At 41.8% G+C, this 23,118-nt stretch overlaps 1 protein-coding gene and 1 pseudogene across 1 annotated transcript in view; one reads left to right on the top strand and one right to left on the bottom strand.

Moving 5' to 3' along the window:
• Positions 1-2,690: 2,690 nt before the first annotated feature.
• Positions 2,691-23,118, bottom strand: part of LOC134343623 (zinc transporter ZIP12-like) — an 82,428-nt gene continuing 62,000 nt past the window's right edge. The window contains exon 13 of the mRNA XM_063042389.1: positions 2,691-3,232. Coding sequence (XP_062898459.1) covers positions 3,104-3,232 — 129 coding nt within the window. The 3' untranslated portion in view covers positions 2,691-3,103. The remainder of the gene's footprint in view (positions 3,233-23,118) is intronic.
• On the top strand, positions 5,299-7,640 carry LOC134343320 (eukaryotic translation initiation factor 4E transporter-like; annotated as a pseudogene).

Genomic DNA, 23,118 nt, shown 5'->3' with positions numbered 1-23,118 from the left:
TCCCAAACCTCACCAAGCCCACATTCTCCATTACAGTCACAAAACATGAGGCTGAGCACCACATTCCCACAAATGGCCCACCAGCCCATGCCCACTCACACAGACTGGATCCAAAAAAAGCTGTCAGAAATGGAAAGACTTGGCATTGTATGCCAGTCGAATAGCCCTTGGGCTTTGCCCCTCAATGTTGTTCCTAAGTTCGATAGTGGTTGCCGCCCACGTGGCGATTACTGACACCTTGATGAGACCGCCGTTCCCTGATTGTTATCCTGTCCCATATATCCAAGACTTTTTGGCATGTTTAGCTGGAAAGTTAATTTTTTCCAAAGTCAATCTAGTTAGGGGCTACCATCAGGTGCCTGTGTGCTCGGAGGACATTCCCAAGACGGCTGTGATAACCCCATTTGGCCTCTTTGAGTTTCTGTGCATGCCATTCGTGCTGGAAAATGCAGCACAGACTGTATGACGGCTGACGGACTCTGTATTAAAAGCTTAGAAGCTTAGATTTTCTTTTTGTTGACCTGAAATACATACTTTTCATTAGTGCGTCGAAATCTGAACACAAATCCCATTTGCACGTTTGAGGTCCCTGAGCGACAGATTGACCATGTCAATGTGGACCTTGTTGGTCCTCTTCCTCATCTTTCAGTTTCATGCACCTGCTTACCATGGTGGGCTGTACCACCAGGTGGCCAGAGGTCATCACCCTAGCATAGACAAAGGCCGCAGATGTGGATCAGGCCTTCATCAGCACCTGGGTTGCCGGTTTGGCACCCTATCTGATATTTCCTCGGATGGTGGCTCCCAATTCATTTCAGACCTCTGGGCTGCAATAGCTCAGAACCTTGGCATTAGGCTACATCACCCCATGGCTTATCACCCACAGTCCAATGGCTTATGCAAACTGTTTCACCGCTCCTTAAAACCTGCTCTGAGGACTTCCCTGATGGATGAGTATTGGCATGATTGTCTCTCATAGGTCCTGCTGGGGCTCAGAACAGCTCAAAAAGTGGACCTGCAGTTGTTATTGAGTTAGTTTATGGGCAGCCATTACGAGTGCTAAGTGATTCTATTCTTAATACCACCACTCCCAGGTCAGCCTCTCAACAACATTCCACCCTCTCCAGTAAATTCAACTCCTTTGCACCTACTCCTACTTCCCATCACTGCATAACGCACTCATGGGTTCCTTTGGAGCCACATTCTGCCTAGTTTGTTTTTGTTCGCCATGATGCACAGCAACATCCCCTAAGGCCCACCTACCATGGCCTGTTCTGCGTTTTGGAATGGAGAGAAAAATCTTTTATCATCGGTAAGAGGGTTAAACCTGAATGTGTCTCAGTAGGTCGCTTTAAACCGATCCACCAAGATTTGGAGGATTCTGCCAACATGCCCCTGCCATCACGACATAACCATGAACCTGTCAAAATATCTCTGGACAAGCCAGAGACACCTGCTGTTTCCTCACCTTTGGAACATAGGACCCAAGCTGGGCGGCTCGACCAAGATCCGGACAGGCTCACAATGCCAGTTTTAGTGAATTCTTGGTGGGGGACCGGAGTGGGGGGGTTGGTGGTGGTGGCGGTGGTTGTGTCGGGGAATGTAATTGGTGGAAATACACAAAATTCACAAACACTGACATTGAGTTAGGGTTCACTTTAACAGCCTGGTCTGACGTGATGACGTAATTATGTAAAGGACTGTTAGCCTGCTTTGTGTTCAGGTTTCGGAGTTCAATAAAATGTGTTATGGGGTTTTTCTTAAACGTAAAACCCCTCACACGGTTTTACTTGCAAAAAACTACAACCTACAGAGGTGAGAGAGGTGAGAGAGATAACATCTGAAAGCTCATCTTGTTGCATCTTTATTGATCCTGACTGCTGTTTCTAGCAGGAAAGTCACCAACTCTTCCCCTCCCAGGTTTCAAGTTAAAAGTTTACCATTAGGCACAAATAGCATAGACATATGTAAAGAGGGTGCCACTGGTTAAGGACCAACCTGCCCTACTGGCTGCAATTGGAAAGAGCCAGTAATTCTGATACCTCAGTTTAACTGGCACTCTGGTTAGTCTCAGCAGGACTGAAAATTTTCCCCAATTTTTAATGCAGAATATGGAAGTAAAGTTCTTGATTAATTTGCTATCATTGTATTGTAGATTCTTGCCCTTGTGAGCACACATCACAAAATAGCACAGAGAATTCCTAACTGTGCAATCGTTTGCTGAGAACATCAAATAAGTGCTCTGTTTGGAATTCTCTAATGTGCATGCGTATCTGTGAGATTCTCCACTGCCAACAGATAATTGCAAAAAGAAAATTACCCTCACCTTGTTGAAGCATAGAGGCAAGTGCGTTTATTTTATTCCACCACCGAGGTGTAGTGGTTAGCACAACACTTTTACAGCTGGGGACGTCGGAGCTCTGAGTTCAATTCCAATGCTGTCTGGAAGGAGTTTGTATATTCGTCCCATGAACGTGTGGGTTTTCTCCAGATATTCTGATTTCCTCCCACATTCCAAAGACGGACCGGTTAGTAGGTTAGTTGTTCACTGTAAATTGGCTAGGATTACATAGATGGGTTGTTGGGCAGTGAGGCTCATTGGACCGAAAGGGCCTGTTCTGTGCGTATCTCTACGTAGAAAATGCAAAAGCTCATCTTAGACAAATTAATTTTATTTTGTTCTACAAGAATTTGTTTTATAATACTACTCAGTTTGATTAAACAAACAGAATTTATATAGTAACTATATAAGGAAAAGCTTTTTTTTAAGTAGCAGGATATAATAATATTCTATTCACTGCTACTATTAATAATAAACTAATTTTTACCTCATTATTTTGCTCCAAATATGATAAATATTTTTTTTAAATTAAACAGTTCATGGATGGAGTTAGCACTAATACTACAATGTATTTAGTAAAACTGTTCAGAGGTTTTTGTAATTATATTGCAAAATAATTACTATATTAGTAGTGGTCATAGGCATAATTTCATTATTACAGTTTCCAATCTCCCTAGGAACAAATTTAAGATTCAAAAGCATAGTGCATTATTTGGAATTGTAGTCATTTTCTCTTGGTAATAGTGGGCACTTGAAATAAAATTATATGATAAACCTATGTTCAAATAGGCCAAGAAGAAGAAGGCAAGCCCATCCTAGAATCAATCCAATGTTCTGAAAGGTGAACATCAACCAGGGTTGTGTTGTTTTTACATGTGCCATCTCAGGAAGCTGTGATAAGGGAAACAGAATATGGTTAATCTTTATTTACCATCATAATAATGATGCAAGATTTTCCTATGCATTCAAAAAAAATAGTGCACGCTTGAAATAGAGGGAAAAACAGAAAATGATGGATATACTCAGCAGGTCAGACAAAATCTGTAGAAGGAGAAATGGAATTACCTTGAACTTGAAATATTGTCAGTTTTACCTTCCCCATTTTCATTTCCTTCTCTCACCTAAATCTCCTTACCTACCCATTACCTCCCCCTGGTGCTTTCCCTTCCCTTTCTTCCATGGTCTTCTGTCCTCTCCTATCAGATCCCTCCTTCTCCATCCCTTTATCTCTTTCACCAATCACCTACCCAGCTCTTTACTTCACCCCTCCCCCTCTCCCGGTTTCACCTATCACCTACTGCCTTGTACTTCTTCCTCCTCTGCTCCCACCTTCTTATCTGACCTCATCTCTTTTATCCAGTCCTGATGAAGGGTCTCGGCCTAAAACGTCAACTGTTTACTCTTTTCCATAGATTCTCCTTGGCCTGCTGAGTTCCTCCAGCATTTTGTGTGTATAACTTTGATTTCCAGCATCTGCAGATCTTCTCTTGCTTGTGATACCATCAGCTCAGCCAGGAAGATAAAGAGGCAAATGACTCTCTTGCGGTCTAATCAATCCGGAACTGGTTTATTGCCTCCCAATAGACAACATAAACATATTTTCCATTATAATAGTGTAGATCATTTAACAATTCAACAAGTATTTCATGGCAATAGTATTTTTAAAAACAATCTCTTGAGAAGGATAAATACTCTTACACATTCCTATACATCCTAACTTAATTTTCCCCAAATTCATTTGATAAGAAGGCATCAGTTGCAATTGTGTAGCATCAGAAATTTTAGAAAAGCCCAAGAATAGTTGTCTCAAGTAGAATATTTTCAACGATTTTCTACATGGATTATATATATGACTGCTATATAAACAAAGCAACAACAAAGCATGCTATGTTGGTGCTGGAATGTGTGGCAACACTTGTGAGCAAACCCCCAGTACGCTCCAGTTGGTTATTGACACCTGTAATGCCCTGGTTCATATTTTTACTGTTATGCTGTATGTATTTCATTTTGTGCTGTTCTGTGCAAGCTGCAGGTTTTCAGCTTATGTTTGTGTTACTGTTGAAGATAAGAAATGAGGAGAAATGTCTGCTATCTAATTAGTATGGTCAAATTGAAGGGGAGGTTTCTCTGGTGAGGGACACTAAGGTTTGGCTTGGGGATTTTTTTGTGCAGTTTGAGAGAGATGAAGAGAGAAGATGCCAGAGAGAAGTGGTCGTAGGATTCAACCCAGAGTGGGACCATGATTCACCGAAGCCCGGGCTGAGGATCGATTGAGGATCGGTGACTTGGGGAAACCGTGAGCTCTAACTTGTGCACATTAGACAGTTTCATTAAAATAGGCCCTTTTCTTTTTTTGTTCTTTTCTTTACTAAGCCTTTAGTCAAATTAAGAATTATAAAGCTGTCTCTTAATTGTATGTGGTGTGCTGTCTGCTATTTTGTGGCACTCACTTGTAACAGGGTAACGAATTACCCAGTACCCACAACACACGAGGGTTTTGGGGTGGGCTCACGTCTCAATCTCACACGTTTGGTGGGGCCAGAGATTGTCTTCCCTAGACTTACGCAGCCGAGGAAGCCACGGTGTTTCACACAAACTACACATTCCAGAAGATCTTCCAGTCATCGCAGATGCTGGATCCTGTGAATCTTGAGCCCTAATTGCACTGTTGGCCCACTTCACTTTGTTGGATAACAACAGCAGCCAGGCTTCCAGGGGGATTTGGTCACAAAAGAGGAAAAAAATCTTCAGAAGTAAAACGGGTATCAAATTGGATCAAAAATGGTCTGGCCTATTCATTTCCACTGAGTTCAGGGTTAATGACCAAAACCAAGTTTCCAACCTTTACAAAATTAATTTTCACTTCGAGCCAAAATGATCATTTGTCCAGATCTGAAATTTAGCAGAAAAACGCTGTTATTACAGATGTTGTATGAGGTGATATAGTCACGGTCAGAGGGTGCTAATATTGCATTTCCATAATGCATTTTTGAAATTGTATAAAAAGTCGGATGCTGACAAACAGAATACATAGAACATAGAAATTTACAGCACATTACAGGCACGCTTTACCTGTTTCAAGTTACAAAGATGGTTATTGGGTGACCCCACGGTTGGATGGGGCTACAGGTAGGATGCAGTTGGACATGGGTGCCGCAGTATCACTGGTGTCAGAGACCATTTATAAGGAGAAGTTGCAGCAACACACCCCAGAACTGGCAAGCTTGATTTTAAATACTTCCAGTGGTGAGGTTCTAACAGTGAAGGGAGTGGTTTATGTAACACTGCAAATTAACAAACAGAGAAACAAACTTCCACTGTACATTGTTAAAGGTAGTTATCCGACACTTCTGGGATGCTTGTGGTTGGAGCAGCTCAAATTCAACTGGCACAAAATGTACTTGATTGGTGGGAGCACGGGTCTGCAAGAAGCTTTGAAGAAACACACGGAAGTATTCACTGGAGAACTGGGCAGCATGAAAGGAATCATTGTTAAGCTGGCTGTTAAACCCGGGTTCTTAGCAGAAAAGCGGAGGTGGCTGCTGATCCTCAGTGGTGGCACGGATAAAACAGAATGGATTGAAGAAAAAGATCAATCAAAAGATACAATAAAAATGTCTGGCTTTCAGAAACCATGTATTTATTACAAGGAAAAGTTGCTAGAAATCAGAGTACCCATATGCTTGGCGGAGGCCAGCAGGTCTTTTGGAAAAATAAGACAGTGAAGGCATCTGGGACCCTGAAAAGCAGCGTGCATCCCCCTATCACACTTGTGGCAGGAGTTCAGCCCTGGATGGAACCAAGGACTATGCTTCAGATTTGGTGAGAGCAGTTCTGAAGCGAAGAATTGCAGAACAACGAGTGAGAATAAAGGAAGAAGATCTTGATGTTGTACTCAGTCCTCAGCACCAAAGCTTTGGTGGTAGCTGTCATGTGACCAAAACCTCCACTATTCGACATTCTGGAAGCCCATGAAAAACAAAAAGAATGAAAATATTTGTGGCGCAAACAGGAGGAAATCTGCAGATGCTGGAAATTCAAGCAACACACACAAAATGCTGGTGGAACGCAGCAGGCCAGACAGCATCCATAGGAAGAAGCACAGTCGACTTTTCCAGCCGAGACCCTTCATCAGGATGAAGGGTCTCAGCCCGAAACATCGACTGTGCTTCTTCCTATGGAAAATATTTCTGGGTTCGTTTACCAGCAGAGAATTGGAAGTGGGTGCCTAATAATATCAAAAACCTTTGGTTAGGATGTCAGAGTCAAAGACTTGCATGACAGAAAGGAAAGGAATGAGACTACATGGAAAAGTGCTTTTGGAGAGAGATTGGTGATGGCAAAAGCATTTCTGGTGAGTGGAGGCGATGTGATTCCTCCTCTGAAGAGGATCCAGAATGGTTTTCTGCTGGCTGCCCTAGTCAATCAGAAACAATAGAGCCAACAGGCTTAGATGATAAAATGCTACTGGAGGATCCAAGACTTGCAAAAAATTGGAGGAAATGATCAGAAACGCTAATAGAAAGTCTAGAATGCAATGATGTTGCATAAGCTGAGATACCTACTGTCTCTACATCAGAAGTTGACCAAGATGTTCCCCAGGAAGCAGTCCAGCCTGAACCCTCATTGGGGGACTTTGACGTCAATGAGTTCTTCAACATGGAGAAAAATGTACCTGAACTACCATCGATGATTGAAGAGACTTGGTGAGTAGCCTGTGGTCTACCCCACATGAAAACTTGAGAGACTTGCTGGTCTGGAGCAGAGGATTCCAGCTCCTGTTTCACAGCTTGGAAAACACTTTGCTCCTATTCCATCAGGAGAGAATTAATTTTTTAAAAAGGTTGATAATTTAGAAATACTGCAAAAAGCAAACATGGATGTGAAACCACTGCTGTCCATTCTCACTGCTAACAAGGAGAAACTAATGGAGAGGTTACAGATTGGAGTGGTTTTGTCTGTGGAAGAGGTAGATGCAGAACTGAAAGGTCTCAGAATGGAATCTGACTTGCCACCCTGTTCATGGTGGGACATCTGGAACAGACTCTAATTCCATCTTCTGGCTCTGGACAAATACAAAAACAAAGACATGGATATGACTGCTTTCAGTAAGCCAGTTAACAGTATGAAGGCAAAGTGGAACCATACCTTTGCAATCAGAACCCCCAGGATTTTTACTGCCCCTGTCATGCAACCTCCACTCCCCAGATATTCTAGATGACCTGTGTGGCAGTCAAAGTCATCTATGCCAGTCCATAATCAGCAAGGCCATTCATCCCCCATCACCCGTGCTTTCTGAGGTGCCCCCTACTGACAATGCAGTCTCTCATGGCCACCTGGATTCCCAGCACGACAAACATAATACACTTGAATGCCATTATTTTATGACAAGTACATTGCTTTTTTTTTCTGGGCCATACTCTGCCAGAGCCTCGACAACCACTTTTTCAAGTGGTTGTCTTGGAGGGAAGATTCTGTGAGTGGTCCCCCCACGTTCTGCTCACAGCGCAGTTTTTTTTACGCGGCCGAATTGCAAGCTCGACCTGGCACGAATGGAAAGCGTTCCCGGGAGCGGCTCAACTGGATTCGAACTTGGGAACCTTCGTTCTGGAGTCCATAAGACCATAAGACCGTAAGACCATAAGACAAAAGAGCAGAAGTCAGCCATTCGGCCCATCGAGTCTGCTCCGCTGTTTTATCATGAGCTGATCCATTCTCCCATTTAGTCCCACTCCCCTGCCTTCTCACCAAAACCTTTGATGCCCTGGCTACTCAGATACCTATCAATCTCTGCCTTAAATACGCCCAATGACTTGGCCTCCACTGCTGCCCGTGGCAAGAAATTCCATAGATTCACCACCCTCTGACTAAAAAAATTTCTTCGTATTTCTGTTCTGAATGGGTGCCCTTCAATCCTTAAGTCATGCCCTCTCGTACTAGACTCCCCCAACACGGGAAACAACTTTGCCACATCCACTCTGTTAATGCCTTTCAACATTTGAAATGTTTCTATGAGGTCTCCCCTCATTCTTCTAAACTCCAAGGAATACAGTCCAAGAGCGGACAAACGTTCCCCATATGTTAACCCTCTCATTCCCGGAATCATTCTAGTGTATCTTCTCTGTACCCTCTCCAACGTCAGCACATCCTTTCTTAAATAAGGAGACCAAAATTGCCCACAGTATTCCAAGTGAGGTCTCACCAGCGCCTTATAGAGCCTCAACATCACATCCCTGCTCCTATACTCTATTCCTCTAGAAATGAATGCCAACACTGCATTCGCTTTCTTCACTACCGACTCAACCTGGAAATTAACCTTAAGAGTATCCTGTACAAAGACACCCAAGTCCCGTTGTATCTCAGAACTTTGAATTCTTTCCCCATTTAAATAATAGTCTGCCCATTTATTTTTTCTGCCAAAGTGCATAACCATACACTTTCCAACATTGTACTTCATTTGCCACTTCTCTGCCCATTCTTCCAATCTATCCAAGTCTCTCTGCAGACTCTCCGTTTCCTCAGCACTACCGGCCCCTCCACCTATCTTCGTATCATCAGCAAACTTAGCCACAAAGCCATCTATTCCATAGTCCAAATTGTTGATGTACAATGTAAAAAGAAGCGGCCCCAACACGGACCCCTGTGGAACACCACTGGTAACCGGCAGCCAACCCGAATAGGATCCCTTTATTCCCACTCTCTGTTTCCTGCCAATCAGCCAACGCTCTATTCACGTATGCAACTTTCCCATAATTCCATGGGCTCTTACCTTGTTAAGTAGCCTCATGTGTGGCACCTTGTCAAAGGCCTTCTGAAAATCCAAATATACAACATCCACTGCATCTCCCTTGTCTAGCCTATTGGTAATTTCCTCAAAAAATTGTAATAGGTTTGTCAGGCAGGATTTTCCTTTAAGGAATCCATGCTGAGTTCTGCCTATCTTGTCATATGCCTCCAGGTACTCTGTAACCTCATCCTTGACAATCGACTCCAACAACTTCCCAACCACCGATGTCAAGCTAACAGGTCTATAATTTCCTTTTTGCTTCCTTGTCCCCTTCTCAAATAGCGGAGTGACATTTGCAATCTTCCAATCTTCCGGAACCATGCCAGAATCTATCGACTTTTGAAAGATCATCGCTAATGCCTCCGCAATCTCCACAGCTACTTCCTTCAGAACACAAGGTTGCATTCCATCTGGTCCGGAAGATTTATCTACCATTAGACTATTCAGCTTCCTGAGTACTTTCTCTGTCGTAATTGTGACTGCGCACACTTCTCTTCCCTGCCACCCTTGAGTGTCCGGTATATTGCTGATGTCTTCCTCAGTGAAGACTGATGCAAAATACTGGTTCAGTTCCTCCGCCATCTCCTTATCTCACATTACAATTTCTCCAGCATCATTTTCTATTGGTCCTATATCTAGTCTCAACTGTCTTTTACTCTTTATATACTTGAAAAAGCTTTTAGTATCCTCTTTGATGTTATTTGCTAGCTTCCTTTCATAGTTAATCTTTTCCCTCTTAATGCCCTTCTTAGTTTCCTTTTGTAAGGTTTTAAAAACTTCCCAATCCTCTGTCTTCCCACTAATGTTTGCTTCCTTGTATGCCCTCTCCTTTGCTTTAACTTTGGCTTTGACTTCTCTTGTCAACCACGGTTGCATCCTTTTTCCGTTCAAAAATTTCTTCTTTTTTGGAATATACCTGTCTTGCACCTTCCTCACTTCTCGCATAAACTCCAGCCACTGCTGCTCTGCCGTCTTTCCCGCCAGTGTCCCTTTCCAGTTAACTTTGGCCAGTTCCTCTCTCATGCCACTGTAATTTCCTTTACTCCACTGAAATACCGACACATCAGATTTCGGCTTCTCTTTTTCAAATTTCACAGTGAACTTAATCATGTTATGATCACTGTCTCCTAAGGGTCCCTTCACCTCAATCTCTCTAATCACCTCCGGTTCATTACACAATACCCAATCCAGTACAGCCGATCCCCTAGTGGGCTCAACAACAAGCTGTTCTAAAAAGCCATCTTGCAGACATTCTACAAATTCTCTCTCTTGAGATCCAGAGCCGACCTGATTTTCCCAATCCACTCGCGTGTTAAAATCCCCCACAATTATCATAACACTGCCCTTCTGACAAGCCTTTTCTATTTCCAGTTGTAATTTGTAGTCCACATCACTGCAGCTGTTTGGAAGCCTATAAATAACTGCCATCAGGGTCCTTTTACCCCTGTGATTTCTTAGCTCAACCCATAAAGATTCTGCACCTTCCAATCCTATATCACCTCTTTCTAATGATTTAATATCATTTCTTACCAATAAAGTCACGCCTCCCCCTCTGCCTACCTGCCTATCCTTCCGATACACCCTGTATCTTTGGATGTCAGCTCCCAGAGACATGCATCCTTTAGCCACGTCTCAATGATGGCCACAATAACATACCTGCCAATCTGTAGCTGTATGACAAGATCATCCACCTTATTCCTTAGGCTGCATGCATTTAAGTATAACACCTCAAGACCAGTATTTGGTGCTTTTCGCTTTGATTTCACTGCAACTTTTTTGCATTGCAACTCATCCCAACGGCTACAAATTTGCTCCATCACCTGCCTGTCTTTCCTGACATCTTAGATTTACTTCTGTTTTCCCCTTCCTCCGCTCTGTCATTCCGGTTCCCATTCCCCTACCAAATTAGTTTAAACCCTCCCTAACAGCTCTATTAAACTTTCCCGCCAGGATATTGGTCCCCTTCGGGTTCAGGTGTAACCTGTCCTTTTTGAAAAGGTCATACTTCCCCAAGAAGAGATCCCAATTATCCAAGAATCTGAAGGCCTGCCCCCTGCACCTGTCTCTCAGCCACACATTCATCTGCCTGATCCTACTATTCTTGCCCTCGCTAGCACGTGGCACAGGTAGCAATCTTGAGGTTACTACCTTGGAGTCCGGCACTGATCTCGCTGCGCCACCATTGCTTTAAGCTTTAAGCTTTAAGTTGAAGATCATTGCTTTATAAGATGGATAAATATGAATGAAATACAGAATAAATCCAGAAAACCCACTGAACAATGCATTATTGCAGAAGTGTGGCAGATTCTCATATGGTTAAAGAAAATACAAATAATTTCTTCTGTCCCAGTTTTCCCCTTCAGGGTTCCCTGGAGACAAGCTGACAGGATGTTTGGAAATGGAGCATAATGTCGGAAAATGTGAGACTATTCATGTTTGTAATGAACGGTAGTAACACAGAGCGTTTAACACCGATGACAAATTATTTCATGTAGTGGAAGATCTTTGTGTACCTGCTCATGTACCAGAAAGTAAATAGGAGAATACAACAAACGACTTTGAAGGTGTGTAGGTATGTTAGTCTTCAACGTAAGGGAGTTTGAATACAAGAATATTGCAACTGTGTTCTAGTTATGCCCTCATTATGGTGCAGAGACTCATTTTCTCTGAGGAAGGATAAAGCTGACTTAGAACAAATGCTATTGCTAGCATTTATTCACTAAATTAATATCTGGGTGTGTCCCATGAATAGCAATATTGTTATGATAGAGGAGTCTATTTGGCCCATCATATCTATATTGTATTTCAGAGAATTCCATCAATCTTTTTCCCCCACTTATTTACCAGTAACCTATTCTCTCTTACTTGCCATTAACTCTTTCCTTAATTTCCTGCCATCCACTGGACTAGGAGTAATTATTTACAATAGCAGACTGACCTACCAATGCATGATGTGAGAGGAAATCGGAGCGTTTGGAAGAAACCCATGAAGGTTACAGGTATATCATGCAACCTCAATACAGACAGCACTAGAGATCAGCATTGAACCTGGGTCACTGGAGCTGTGACTCTACCTGCTGCACTCCTCTATCAATCTCTGGGCCTATAATCATTAGTTCTGAAGAATGAGAGATGAACTAATAGGCATTGGTTTCTTATGGTCACATGTACTGAGATACAGTGAAAAGGTTTTGTTTTGCCTGCCACACAGGCAGATTATTCCATACATAATTACATTGAGTTAGTAAAAATAAAATAAAATTAGGCTGTTTCTTCCAATTACAGAGTCTAGAATCAGGAGACATAGTTTCATAATAATGAATGAGACAGGAGAACTTACTTTGCTGAGATTGAGGAATGTTTAGGATTGAAATATGAAATCTCAATGACTCAGAGTATTCAAGACTAAAGAGATTTTTAAATGAATTAAACTACATGGTAATGGTTCAAGTAGCTGACCTATCAATCAAGATTTTCATATATTGAGGAACAGACTTGAGGTGTTGAATAGCCTCCTGCTTATACAATATCGAATGTTCCTCGCTTGCTCCCTTCGCTACAACCAGTTTCACTTCCCATGTTTCTTGCATTAAAATTCCATCCTTCAGTCATTGTTTTCAGTAATTATGGTATCGCAAAATTATTACTGTCCAAGAAGGTGATTTGTCCCATTAAATCCATGACTATAGAGTAATCCATTTATTCCCATTCCCCTTTTCCTCTACTGCCTTGAAATTTAATTCACTCAAGTGAATATCCAATTTCATTTGAAAGCTCAAGTTGGTTCTGTTCCCATTCCCTTTCAGGTACTATATTTTTCTCTATCACACATGGAAACATTTTCCCTCAGCTTACAGCCCCCCAACCCACATTTTGCTACTTGCCATCATTTGAATTACTGTCCTCTGACTTTTAAGCGAGACAGGGTGCACCCGGACCTAAGTCCTATGTGAAGGCGGAGTTGTCTTGGGTGGGAGAAGCCATATAATCGCTATTGGCATTTCCTGATATTTAGTCAGGACCAACCTCCCCATACACCCCCATTGCCATTGCCAAAACCAACTTACAAAAAATGAAAACATGAGGAATTCTGCAGATGCAGGAAATTCAAGGAGGGCCTCCCCCTCCCACTTTGAAATCTCTTACTAGCTCTTCTTTAAGTTAGTCCTGACGAAGGGTCTCAGCTCGAAACGTCGACTGTACCTCTTCCTAGAGATGCTGCCTGGCCTGCTGCGTTCACCAGCAACTTTGATGTGTGTTCCAAAAAATGAAACCCATTTTTACCAACAGACACATTTCTATGACAACAAGGTTTAGGCTACTAAAATGTTACATCTGGTCAATCTTGCTGTACGCTTCCGAAACATGGACGATAACACCAGAACTCCAAAGAAACTTAGAAGCAACAGAAATGTGGTTTCTTCGAAGAATGCTGAAGATATCATATAGAGATAGGGTAACTAATGAGACAGCACTTCAACGTGCCCATACAAAAAGATCTTTAATGAGAACATTAAATGAGAGGAAAATTAAATTCCTGGGCCATGTCATCAGAAAGGGAGAAATAGAATGCCTTACATTACAAGGCCGTATGCCTGGGAAACACAGAAGAAGAAGGAAAAGATGAAAATATATGGACACTGTGAAAGAACTAACAGATCTAAGTGTGCAAGATATCATTGACGCTGCGAGGGATCGTTCGACGTGGAGAGCCATGATCGCCCAAGTGTGTAACGTGCAAGGCACATAAAGAAGAAGAAGAAGACCTTTAAGCACTGTAGGCACAGACACATTTTCCCTTTTGAGTTAGAGACAAATTATCAGTTGCAGCAAAAAAAAAAACAGGCTGTTGCAGGAACTCAGTGGATCAGGCAGCATCTGTGGATGCTAATCTGTGGCTGAAGGGTTTCAAACACTGATTGTCCATTTGCTTCCACAGTTACTGTCTGATCCTTTGAATTCCTCCAGCAGTTCATTTTTTTGCTCCTGGATTCCAACGTCTGGAGTTCCTTGTGTCTCCATTATCAGTTGCAGAGTGGCCTTGTGTCAGCATGTGCTAAGTTGCTGTCATAGGAGCGTCAGCAGGACTTGGAGCAGCCAAATATATAAATAGGTGATAAGTATTGCAGTCAACAGGACCTCTACTCTGCTCTCATTGTTGTTTCTTGCAGGAAGGAATTACTGATCTTCCTTATATCAAAACTCCAACACCATCTGCTCCAGAAATGAAATGTCAGCAGCAAGAGCCTCAAAAGTAGGGGAACTATCAGGAGGACAAAAAGCAGTTCCTATTATCAGAGACTTTAGGCTCTGGGAGAAAGGGAAGAACATCTTAGGAATAGTCTCATTAGAATTAGTGTCTGCATTCTGCATTTTGCTAGAAAAGAGAATATTGGCAGTTTTCTGTAAAAAGGAAGGTAGAGCTTAGTTACAGTAAGTGAGTGGAGGGAGGAAGGAGAGCTTTTGAAATAAGTATGTAAAGTTAATTCTAATATTTGTACCTTTGCAACTCTCCAAAATCCTTTAAACAATATTGTTATATGCTTAAGTCAAATTTATATGATAGAAGTTTATATTTTTATTCCTCAAAGTTTCAGTAGTTGGTGAGGTGGGAGAGATGACCTAATCCAAAAACAGCAAAGAAAGGCCTACATGGTCGAGTGTGCCTGCCCAATTCGCCAGAAATAATAAATCATTTTAAATGGCCCTGGACAGGACATTAAGGGACACATTGTTATCAGAGTCTAACTTACCTAATTGTGTGAAAAGAGGGCAACTGTGTGTTTTATGGATGTCCTTTGGCTGTGAGCTCACCTATAGATTGAAGTTTCTGTACAGAGGGTTGGTTATTTGTGTTGATGGGGTGGTACGGCTATGCGACCCAATTGAATATGTCTACTGAGCCATTAATACTGAGATTCCCCAAGTGAATATCAACTTCAATGATCATAGACCACTGAACTCAACTTTCTGGACAGGGTAAAGCTTTTGATAAAATGGAGGATGCCAGGAATTATATTAAAATATTATAATTAGAGTGAATGGACAGGTTAGTAGCAAAGGAACATTTGAAATAAGTGCACACAATATTAATTTTATAGACTACATCATTCCCCTCCCACCTAGATCACACCAGCAATATTGGGAAGCCTTAAGTACAAGGGTACAGGATAAGTGCCTTGGGATTGAAATAACTATTTTTAGGTATTATTTAACTTTGGTTTTATCTAACATAAAATCCAGATCTTCAAATCAGGAGAATTATTTCAGGAGCCAAACTTCTATCATGGCAGAAGAAACAGTACGATAACAAGTACAGGGTTGGGAATTCTGAATTAACAAAAAATTAATAAAGCACTTCTTTACAAGAAAAAAAGAAACATTTTAAAGACTGCCTAACATGTGAGATCAAAATATCCTTGACGAGAAGATTCACTCTTAGATATATCCTACTCCAAGGATTAAGATATTCCTCTCATAACTTGAGACCAAAGTATTTCAAATTGAATTATGTTTTAATAGAATGAGTAGAGTGTGCATTCCACTGAAGACATGATGTAATTTTTAATTTCTATTATCTTATCAATTGATGTTCTAGCTTGTTCAGCAGTGGTTTGACCTAGCCTCTTCACCATTTTTCAATATACATTGCATTCTCAAAGTCTGCAGAGGCTGCCATCTTCTATGATGGGTTGTACAAACTAATCTGAGACTGAGTTTTCTCTGATTACCATGAGAGATACTCTGCAGGTAAATGGGCAAATCCAAGAAACTTATCATGATAAGTAGGTGCAAGTGTGGTGAAACACTGTGCATTTTAAAAATATTGCTTCCTTGGCTGCATTTTGCTTTACAAATTAATTTGTTTTGCTGAGAAAGTTTCCTTTTTGATTTTTTGTCAGAATTTTTCTTTATCCAATTTATTTTTTATATATGATAGCTTTGAAAGTGCATTATTTATATGGAAAAGGATGAGAAGCTCTTGAGAGATTCGAATCCTGAACCAAATAATTGAAATGGATTTTTTTTACCGTCCTTTCATTGACCCCATGTGTTTCAAGCACCCCTGCAATCTGCAATCAGATATGTTAAATGAACATGGAACTCACAATCCCCCCTGTAAAACATTTCTATATAGTGAACTATAGCCTTTTGGAACCATCTGTATGTGTGTGGCTTTGTAAACTCCAAAGATACTGCACCCTGCAGGTCCTGTAGCCTAACCAAAATGGGACCGAAGATTGTATCCACCTCATTCAACATGTCTACATCCATCTACACTGCACAAGGTCTTTCTTACTGTAAAACAAGTCTGATCTATCAATCAGAAGTTCTTATATTTACAGAACATCAAGACACCCTAGAGCACATAAAGTTAATGGAGCACCTTTGAATTGTAGTGACTGCTGTAATGCAGAATACCATCATGACACACACTAAAGCAGTGGGTGACATCACCCTCCCCAGGGATGGTGGGAGTTTCTAAGGGGGAAATAAAGGTAAAGTGGATGGTGGGGGAATGCTTGGTAGCAAGGACTGCAGTTGAGGGATTGAAGGCTTAATTTAAGAAATGAATTACTTATTATAAGCATTTGATCCTCAGTGTGTCATAAATGATTACAATGATCACATAATCACCTCATCTCTTGCTAACCCACCGTTCTCTTAGACTTTGCTCAAAGTCTGTTATAGTTGTTGAAAGGTAATGTGATACTTCAGTATTTGGTATATCATGCAAAATATGGACTGAAGAAATTGTGTTATTTCTGGGCTTGACCCACAATTTGTTGCTGTTCACTTCTGTAGTGCAGCGTTAGCTAGTGCAATTCCCATACTCTAATCACACAGTGACGCAGTTCCTGTGAATTAGAGTATGGCATTCAGTGAGGTAAAGTTCAGAACCTGCCCTTTCAAACAGTCCTGATCATATTTCCCTATACCAAGGTGTAACCAGGATATCACTGCATCACTTTATGTACCTTCAGGCAGAGAGTCAGGTTTTGCCTAAGATATGATGACATCATATCTTTTCCCTTTATTGATTGCAACACATGAGGTTGTACGTAAGCAATAGGCGATTGACTGTGGTCATTAATCCATAATGAAAATGTTGGAAGTAGACCAAATGTAAAAGAAGTGTAGACGGTATAGTGCGGAGTTTGAAATATAGATTTATACCAGTATCAAGCAACCAACAGCAGCCAACGTGTCTTAAGCACAAAATACTCTGCAGATGCTGGGATCAAAGCAACACTCACAACACGCTGGAGGAACTCAGCACATCAGGCAGCATCCGTGGAAACGATGAGTCGACGTTTCGGGCCGGAACCCTTCGTCAGGACTGTAGGGGAGAGGGGCAGAGGCCCTATAAAGAAGGTGGGGGAGGGTGGGAAGGAGAAGGTTGGTAGGTTCCAGGTGAAAAACCAGTAATTTGAAAGACAAAGGGGTGGGGGAGGGGAAGCAGGGAGGTGATAGACAGGAAAGGTGAAGAAGGAATAGGGGAAAACACAATGGATAGTAGAAGTAGGTGGAATCATGAGGGAGGTGATAGGCAGCTGGGGGAGGGGGCAGAGTGACATAGGGATAGGGGAAGGGAGGGGGAGGGAATTACCGGAAGTTGGAGAATTCTATGTTCATACCAAGGGGCTGGAGACTACCTAGACGGTATATGAGGTGTTGCTCCTCCAACCTGAGTTTAGCCCAATCATGGCAGTAGAGGAGGCCATGTATGGACATATCTGAATGGGAGTGAGAAGCAGAGTTGAAGTGGGTGGCTACTGGGAGATCCTGTCTGTTTTGGCGGATGGAGCAGAGGTGCTCGACGAAGCGGTCCTCCAATCTGCGTCGGGTTTCACCGATGTAGAGGAGGCCGCACCGGGAGCACCGGATGCAATAGATGACCCCAAAGACTCACAAGTGAAGTGCTGCCTCACCTGGAAGGACTGTTTAGGGCCCTGAATGGTGGCAAGAGAGGAGGTGTAGGGACAGGTGTAGCGCTTACGCTTACAGGGAGATCCGTGGGGAGGGACATGTGGATAAGGGAGTCACGGAGGGACCGATCCCTTTGGAAAGCAGAGAGGGATGGAGAGGGAAAGATATGCTTAGTGGTAGGGTCCTGTTGAAGGTGGCGGAAGTTGCGGAGGATTATGTGCTGTATCTGGAGGCTGGTGGGGTGGTAGGTGAGGACAAGGGGAACTCTGTCCCTGTTGTGGTGGCGGGAGGATGGGATGAGGGCTGAAGTGCGGGAAATGGAGAAGATGCGGGTGAGGGCATCATTGATGACAGCAGAAGGGAAACCACGATCATTAAAGAAAGAAGACATTTGAGATGTCCTGGAACAGAAAGTCTCATCCTGGGAGCAGATGCGGCGGAGATGGAGGAACTGGGAATAGGGAATGGCATTTTTGCACGTGGTGGAGTGGGAAGAGGTATAATTGAGGTAGTTATGAGAGTCAGTGGGCTTGTAGAAGATGTCAGTGTACAGTCTGTCTCCAGAGATGGAAACCAAGAGATCGAGAAAGGGGAGAGAAGTGTCCGAGGATAGACAAAGTGAATTTGAGGGCTGAGTGGAAGTTAGAAGTAAAGTCGATGAAATTGACGAGCTCAGCATGGGTGCAGGAAGCAGCACCGATGTAGTTGTCAATGTACCGAAGGAAAAGTTGGGGAGCAGTACCAGAATAGGTTTGGAGCATAGACTGTCCCACATAACCAACAAAGAGGCAGGCTTAGCTGGGGCCCACACGAGTTCCCATAGCTACACCCTTAGTCTGAAGAAAGTGGGAAAAGCTAAAAGATAAGTTATTAAGTGTGAGAACCAGTTTCGCCAACTGGAGGAGGGTAGTGGTGGTAGGGAACTGGTGAGGTCTATTATCCAGGAAGTAGCGGAGGGCTTTGAGTCCTTCTTGATGGGGAATGGAGGTGTATAAGGATTGGACATCCATAGTAAAAATGAAGCAGTTGGGACTGGGGAACTGGAAGTTATTGAAGAGGTGGAGGGCATGGGATGTATCCCGGATATAGGTGGGGAGGGACTGAACTATGGGTGACAAAATGGAGTCCAGGTCGGCAGATACAAGTTCGGTGGAACAGGAGCAGGCAGGAACTATGGGTCTACCGGGACAGTCAGGCTTGTGTATCTTGGGGTGGAGGTAAACCCGAGCGGTACGGGGTGTGGGAATAATGAGTTTAGCCGCTGAGGATGGAAGGTCACGGCAATCTTTGGATTGCCAATGGTAGAACATAGATCTTTATCTTCTTCAGCCTCTCGAATGATAGCTTTTGTTACTTTAATGGCGAGAAGATCTATTTTGTTGAACTGGAAGGAAACTAATCCTCCAACTACATTCCAATGGTTTTTTCAAACCATATTAAGTTTAAATTTAGAAAAGATTAGCAGTGATATTTTTGACCCTTCAGTTAAATTTGAAGACATTTGGAAACCTTTTATGCAACATTTTCATATGATGTAATCTGACCTTTCCGAATCTTTTTTTCTAAAATTATATGATGAGAGGAGCGGAGTTAACGACATTATTGATCATGTCTGATACAAGTTGTTGGTCTAGCCCTGTTTTGCCTTTTTTTTGTTTTTTTTTCTCTTTTTCTTTTGGGTTTTTTTGTTTATGTATATATTTTTTCTTTTTACTTCTTTGTTAATGTTTAATCTCGTTATGAGTTTGGAAGTCTTTTATTTCTATGTTACTTAAAATTCATTTAATATATGCTGACGAACATTTTTCCAATCTCTTTGTACCAACGTTGTTATTGAGTTTATAATTTTGAAAAACTGATAAAAAGATTTAAAAAGAAAGAAAGAGGATGGAAGGTCTCCGGAGTTGATAAGGGCAGTGATGGTGCGGAAGACAATGGTGTGATGTTTTTTGGTGGGGTCCTGTTCCAGGGGTAAGTAAATAAGTAAGTAAAGGGTAAGCCAATGTATCTATTGTGTAAAAAAGTTTTTTTTCAAATGAGGCACCGGAACTGTCCAGACTCCCTGAACATTTGAAGAGAATACTCTCTGCTAAAGAAAACAAGAACTTGGCTTATTTTCAGTCACTTTGTGAAAACTCTCAGAAATAGAAAACACTTCAAAGCATGCTTTGCAGCACTTCACAACAAAACAGTGATGGTTTGCATACATCATACAACATTTTATTGCTTGTTGCTAATTCAAGAAAGCCCCCTTACAATTGAAGAGGAACTGATTTTACCAGCAGTAAGGGAAGTTCTGAGTATGGTTTTGCATAAGTCACTAGACAAGATAAACAATGCAATTCCACTTCAGCATCATCTCTGTTCAAAGACGAATAGATGACAAATCTGAGAATATGGAAGATACATTGTGCAACAGATTTAAGACAAATAAATTTGCTCTGCAGTTGGATGAATTAACTTTGCCAGGCAACAAATCTTTGCCCCTTGGTTATTTTCACTTCATAAAAGATGAAAGCATGGTTCAAGAGTTGTTGTTGCAAGGGCACTAGAAACAGTTATGAATGGGGAGTCAATATTTCAGGCTGTTTGGCAATTTTTCCAACAGAGGGGCATTCCACTCACCAAATTTTTGGTGTGCTACAGATGGGGCACCATCAAGGACAGGACACCACTGTGGGGTTATTACAATCTGGAAAAAGGCTGTATCTAATATATTTACCATTCACTGTGTAATTAACATCTTGAAGCAAAAGAACCTGTGATTGGCTGCACAATTCATTAAATGCCTTTATCATTGTAGTAAATAAAATTAAGTCCCATGTGCTTTATTGCCTTTGCAACATCTCATTTAGTGGAGCACAGATTCAGTGCAATTCCCAAGTTCTTTTAAAGCCTTCTGAGTGACATTCAGCCTGACGTTGAGAAGCCGATATCACTGCACCAAGCCCATCCATCTCATTGAAAAGAGAAAAAGCAATGATGGAGTGAATAGTTGGACTAATAACGTATGCTCTAAAATTGTTAATGAAAATAGTTTTTGCTGTAATTAAATAAAGAAATAATTTTATTTGTAGCTTTAAATAGATTTGAGTAATTCTCGCAATTATTTGTCAAAGCCAAGGATTTGTAGTAACACACATAAAAGTTGCTGGTGAACGCAGCAGGCCAGGCAGCATCTCTAGGAAGAGGTGCAGTCGACGTTTCAGGCCGAGACCCTTCGTCAGGACTGTCCTGACGAAGGGTCTCGGCCTGAAACGTCGACTGCAACTCTTCCTAGAGATGCTGCCTGGCCTGCTGCGTTCACCAGCAACTTTTATGTGTGTTGCTTGAATTTCCAGCATCTGCAGAATTCCTGTTGTCAAGGATTTGTAGTTTCTATTTTCATTCAGTATGCATTGTAAATCAAAGTTGTTTATAGGTTTTATGCATTGATCAGAACGGAGATGGGGGCACTGGGAAATGGTCTGGGGGCATAAATCCAAAAAGGCTTGGGAATTGCTGTTCTAAGCAAAACTTAGAACACTTAGCAGCTACACAATATCAGTAAGGGTGAGAATAGAATGATATGGCAGCTGAGTTAGAGCTGAGGCAGGGCTTGAAATTTGTGGATCATTGGATCTGTGCTGGAGAAGATTCAAAGGGGATGGATTATACCTGGATTCAAGAGTGACCAATATGCTAGTGGGCAGCTTTACTCGAGCTATTGTGGAGAGTTTAAAGTAGGTATGCAAGGGTCAACTGATGGAGCATTTGGTGTAAAGGTAGACACAACATGTAGAGAGACAGTGAGGAAAGATGGCAGTGGATGAGGCATAAATGCAATCAAGTTTGTTTCCTTTAATGTGAGATATATCAGGTACAAGATAGACTTAGAGCATGAACTAGCACATTGTACTACAATTCAGGCCATTACAAAGACTTGGCTGTCACAATGCCAGGAATGACTGCTGGATGTTCTGAGGTTTAGATGTTTCAAAACGGACAGGGAGAGAGATGGGGGACTGACATTGTTAATGAGGGATACTAACAGCTGCAGAAAGGGAGAATGTCATGAAGGAATCATCTGCCGAGTCAGTGTGGGTGGAAATCAGAAGTTGGAAAGGAGTAATCACCCTATTGTGAGCATTCCATAAGGCCTTAAGTAGCAATGGGCATATTGATGAGCAGATTGGTAGACAGAATTTGGAAAGGTGCAAAAATGAAAGCTTTGTTGTCATGGGTGACTTCAACATTCCTAATATTGATTGACATCTTCTTACTGCAAGAGAGTTAGATGAGGTAAAATTTAATAAGTGTGCCTAGGAAGGATTCCTAACACAGTATGTGCACTTGTTGACTAGAAGAGAAGCCAATACTGGATCTAACACTAGGCAATTAACCTGGTCGGGTGACAGATCTCTCAGTAGTTAAGCATTTTGGGAACAATGACCACAACTCCCTGACCTTTACCATCGCCTTGGACAAAGATAGGAGCTGATAGTATGGGGAAGTATTTAATTGGAGGAGGGTGAATTATAATCATAGTCATAGTCATACTTTATTGATCCCGGTGGAAATTGGTTTTCGTTACAGTTACATCATAAATAATTAAATATTAATAGAACCATAAATAGTTAAATTAGTAATATGTAAAAGTAATATGTAAATCCTATTAAATGGAAACTTGGGAGCTAAAATTGGGAACAAATGTTCTCAGGGATTTTTAGAATAGAAATATGGACATTGTTTATGGAGCACTTGCATGAGGTTCTGGATGGGTTTGTAACATTAAGACAGGGAATTGATAGTAGAATGAAGGAACCAAGGTTGACAAGAGAGGAGGAGCATTATTCAGGAAGAAGAAGGAAGCAGACTGAAGGTTTAGGAACCAAAGATTTTACAGTGCTCTCAAGTGTTATAAGACCATGAGATACAGGAGCAGAATTAGGCTATTTGCCCCATTGGGTCTGCTCTGCCATTTCATCATGACTGGTTCAATTTTCCCCTCAGCCCCAATCTCCTGTCTTCTCCCTGTATTCCTTCACAAGCTGACCAATCAAGAATCTATCAACTTCTG

Source organism: Mobula hypostoma, chromosome 3 (genome assembly GCF_963921235.1).
Source record: "Mobula hypostoma chromosome 3, sMobHyp1.1, whole genome shotgun sequence".
Lineage (NCBI taxonomy): Eukaryota > Metazoa > Chordata > Chondrichthyes > Myliobatiformes > Myliobatidae > Mobula > Mobula hypostoma.
Note: the sequence above shows the minus strand (reverse complement) of the source record. Positions and strands in the feature narration are given on the sequence as shown.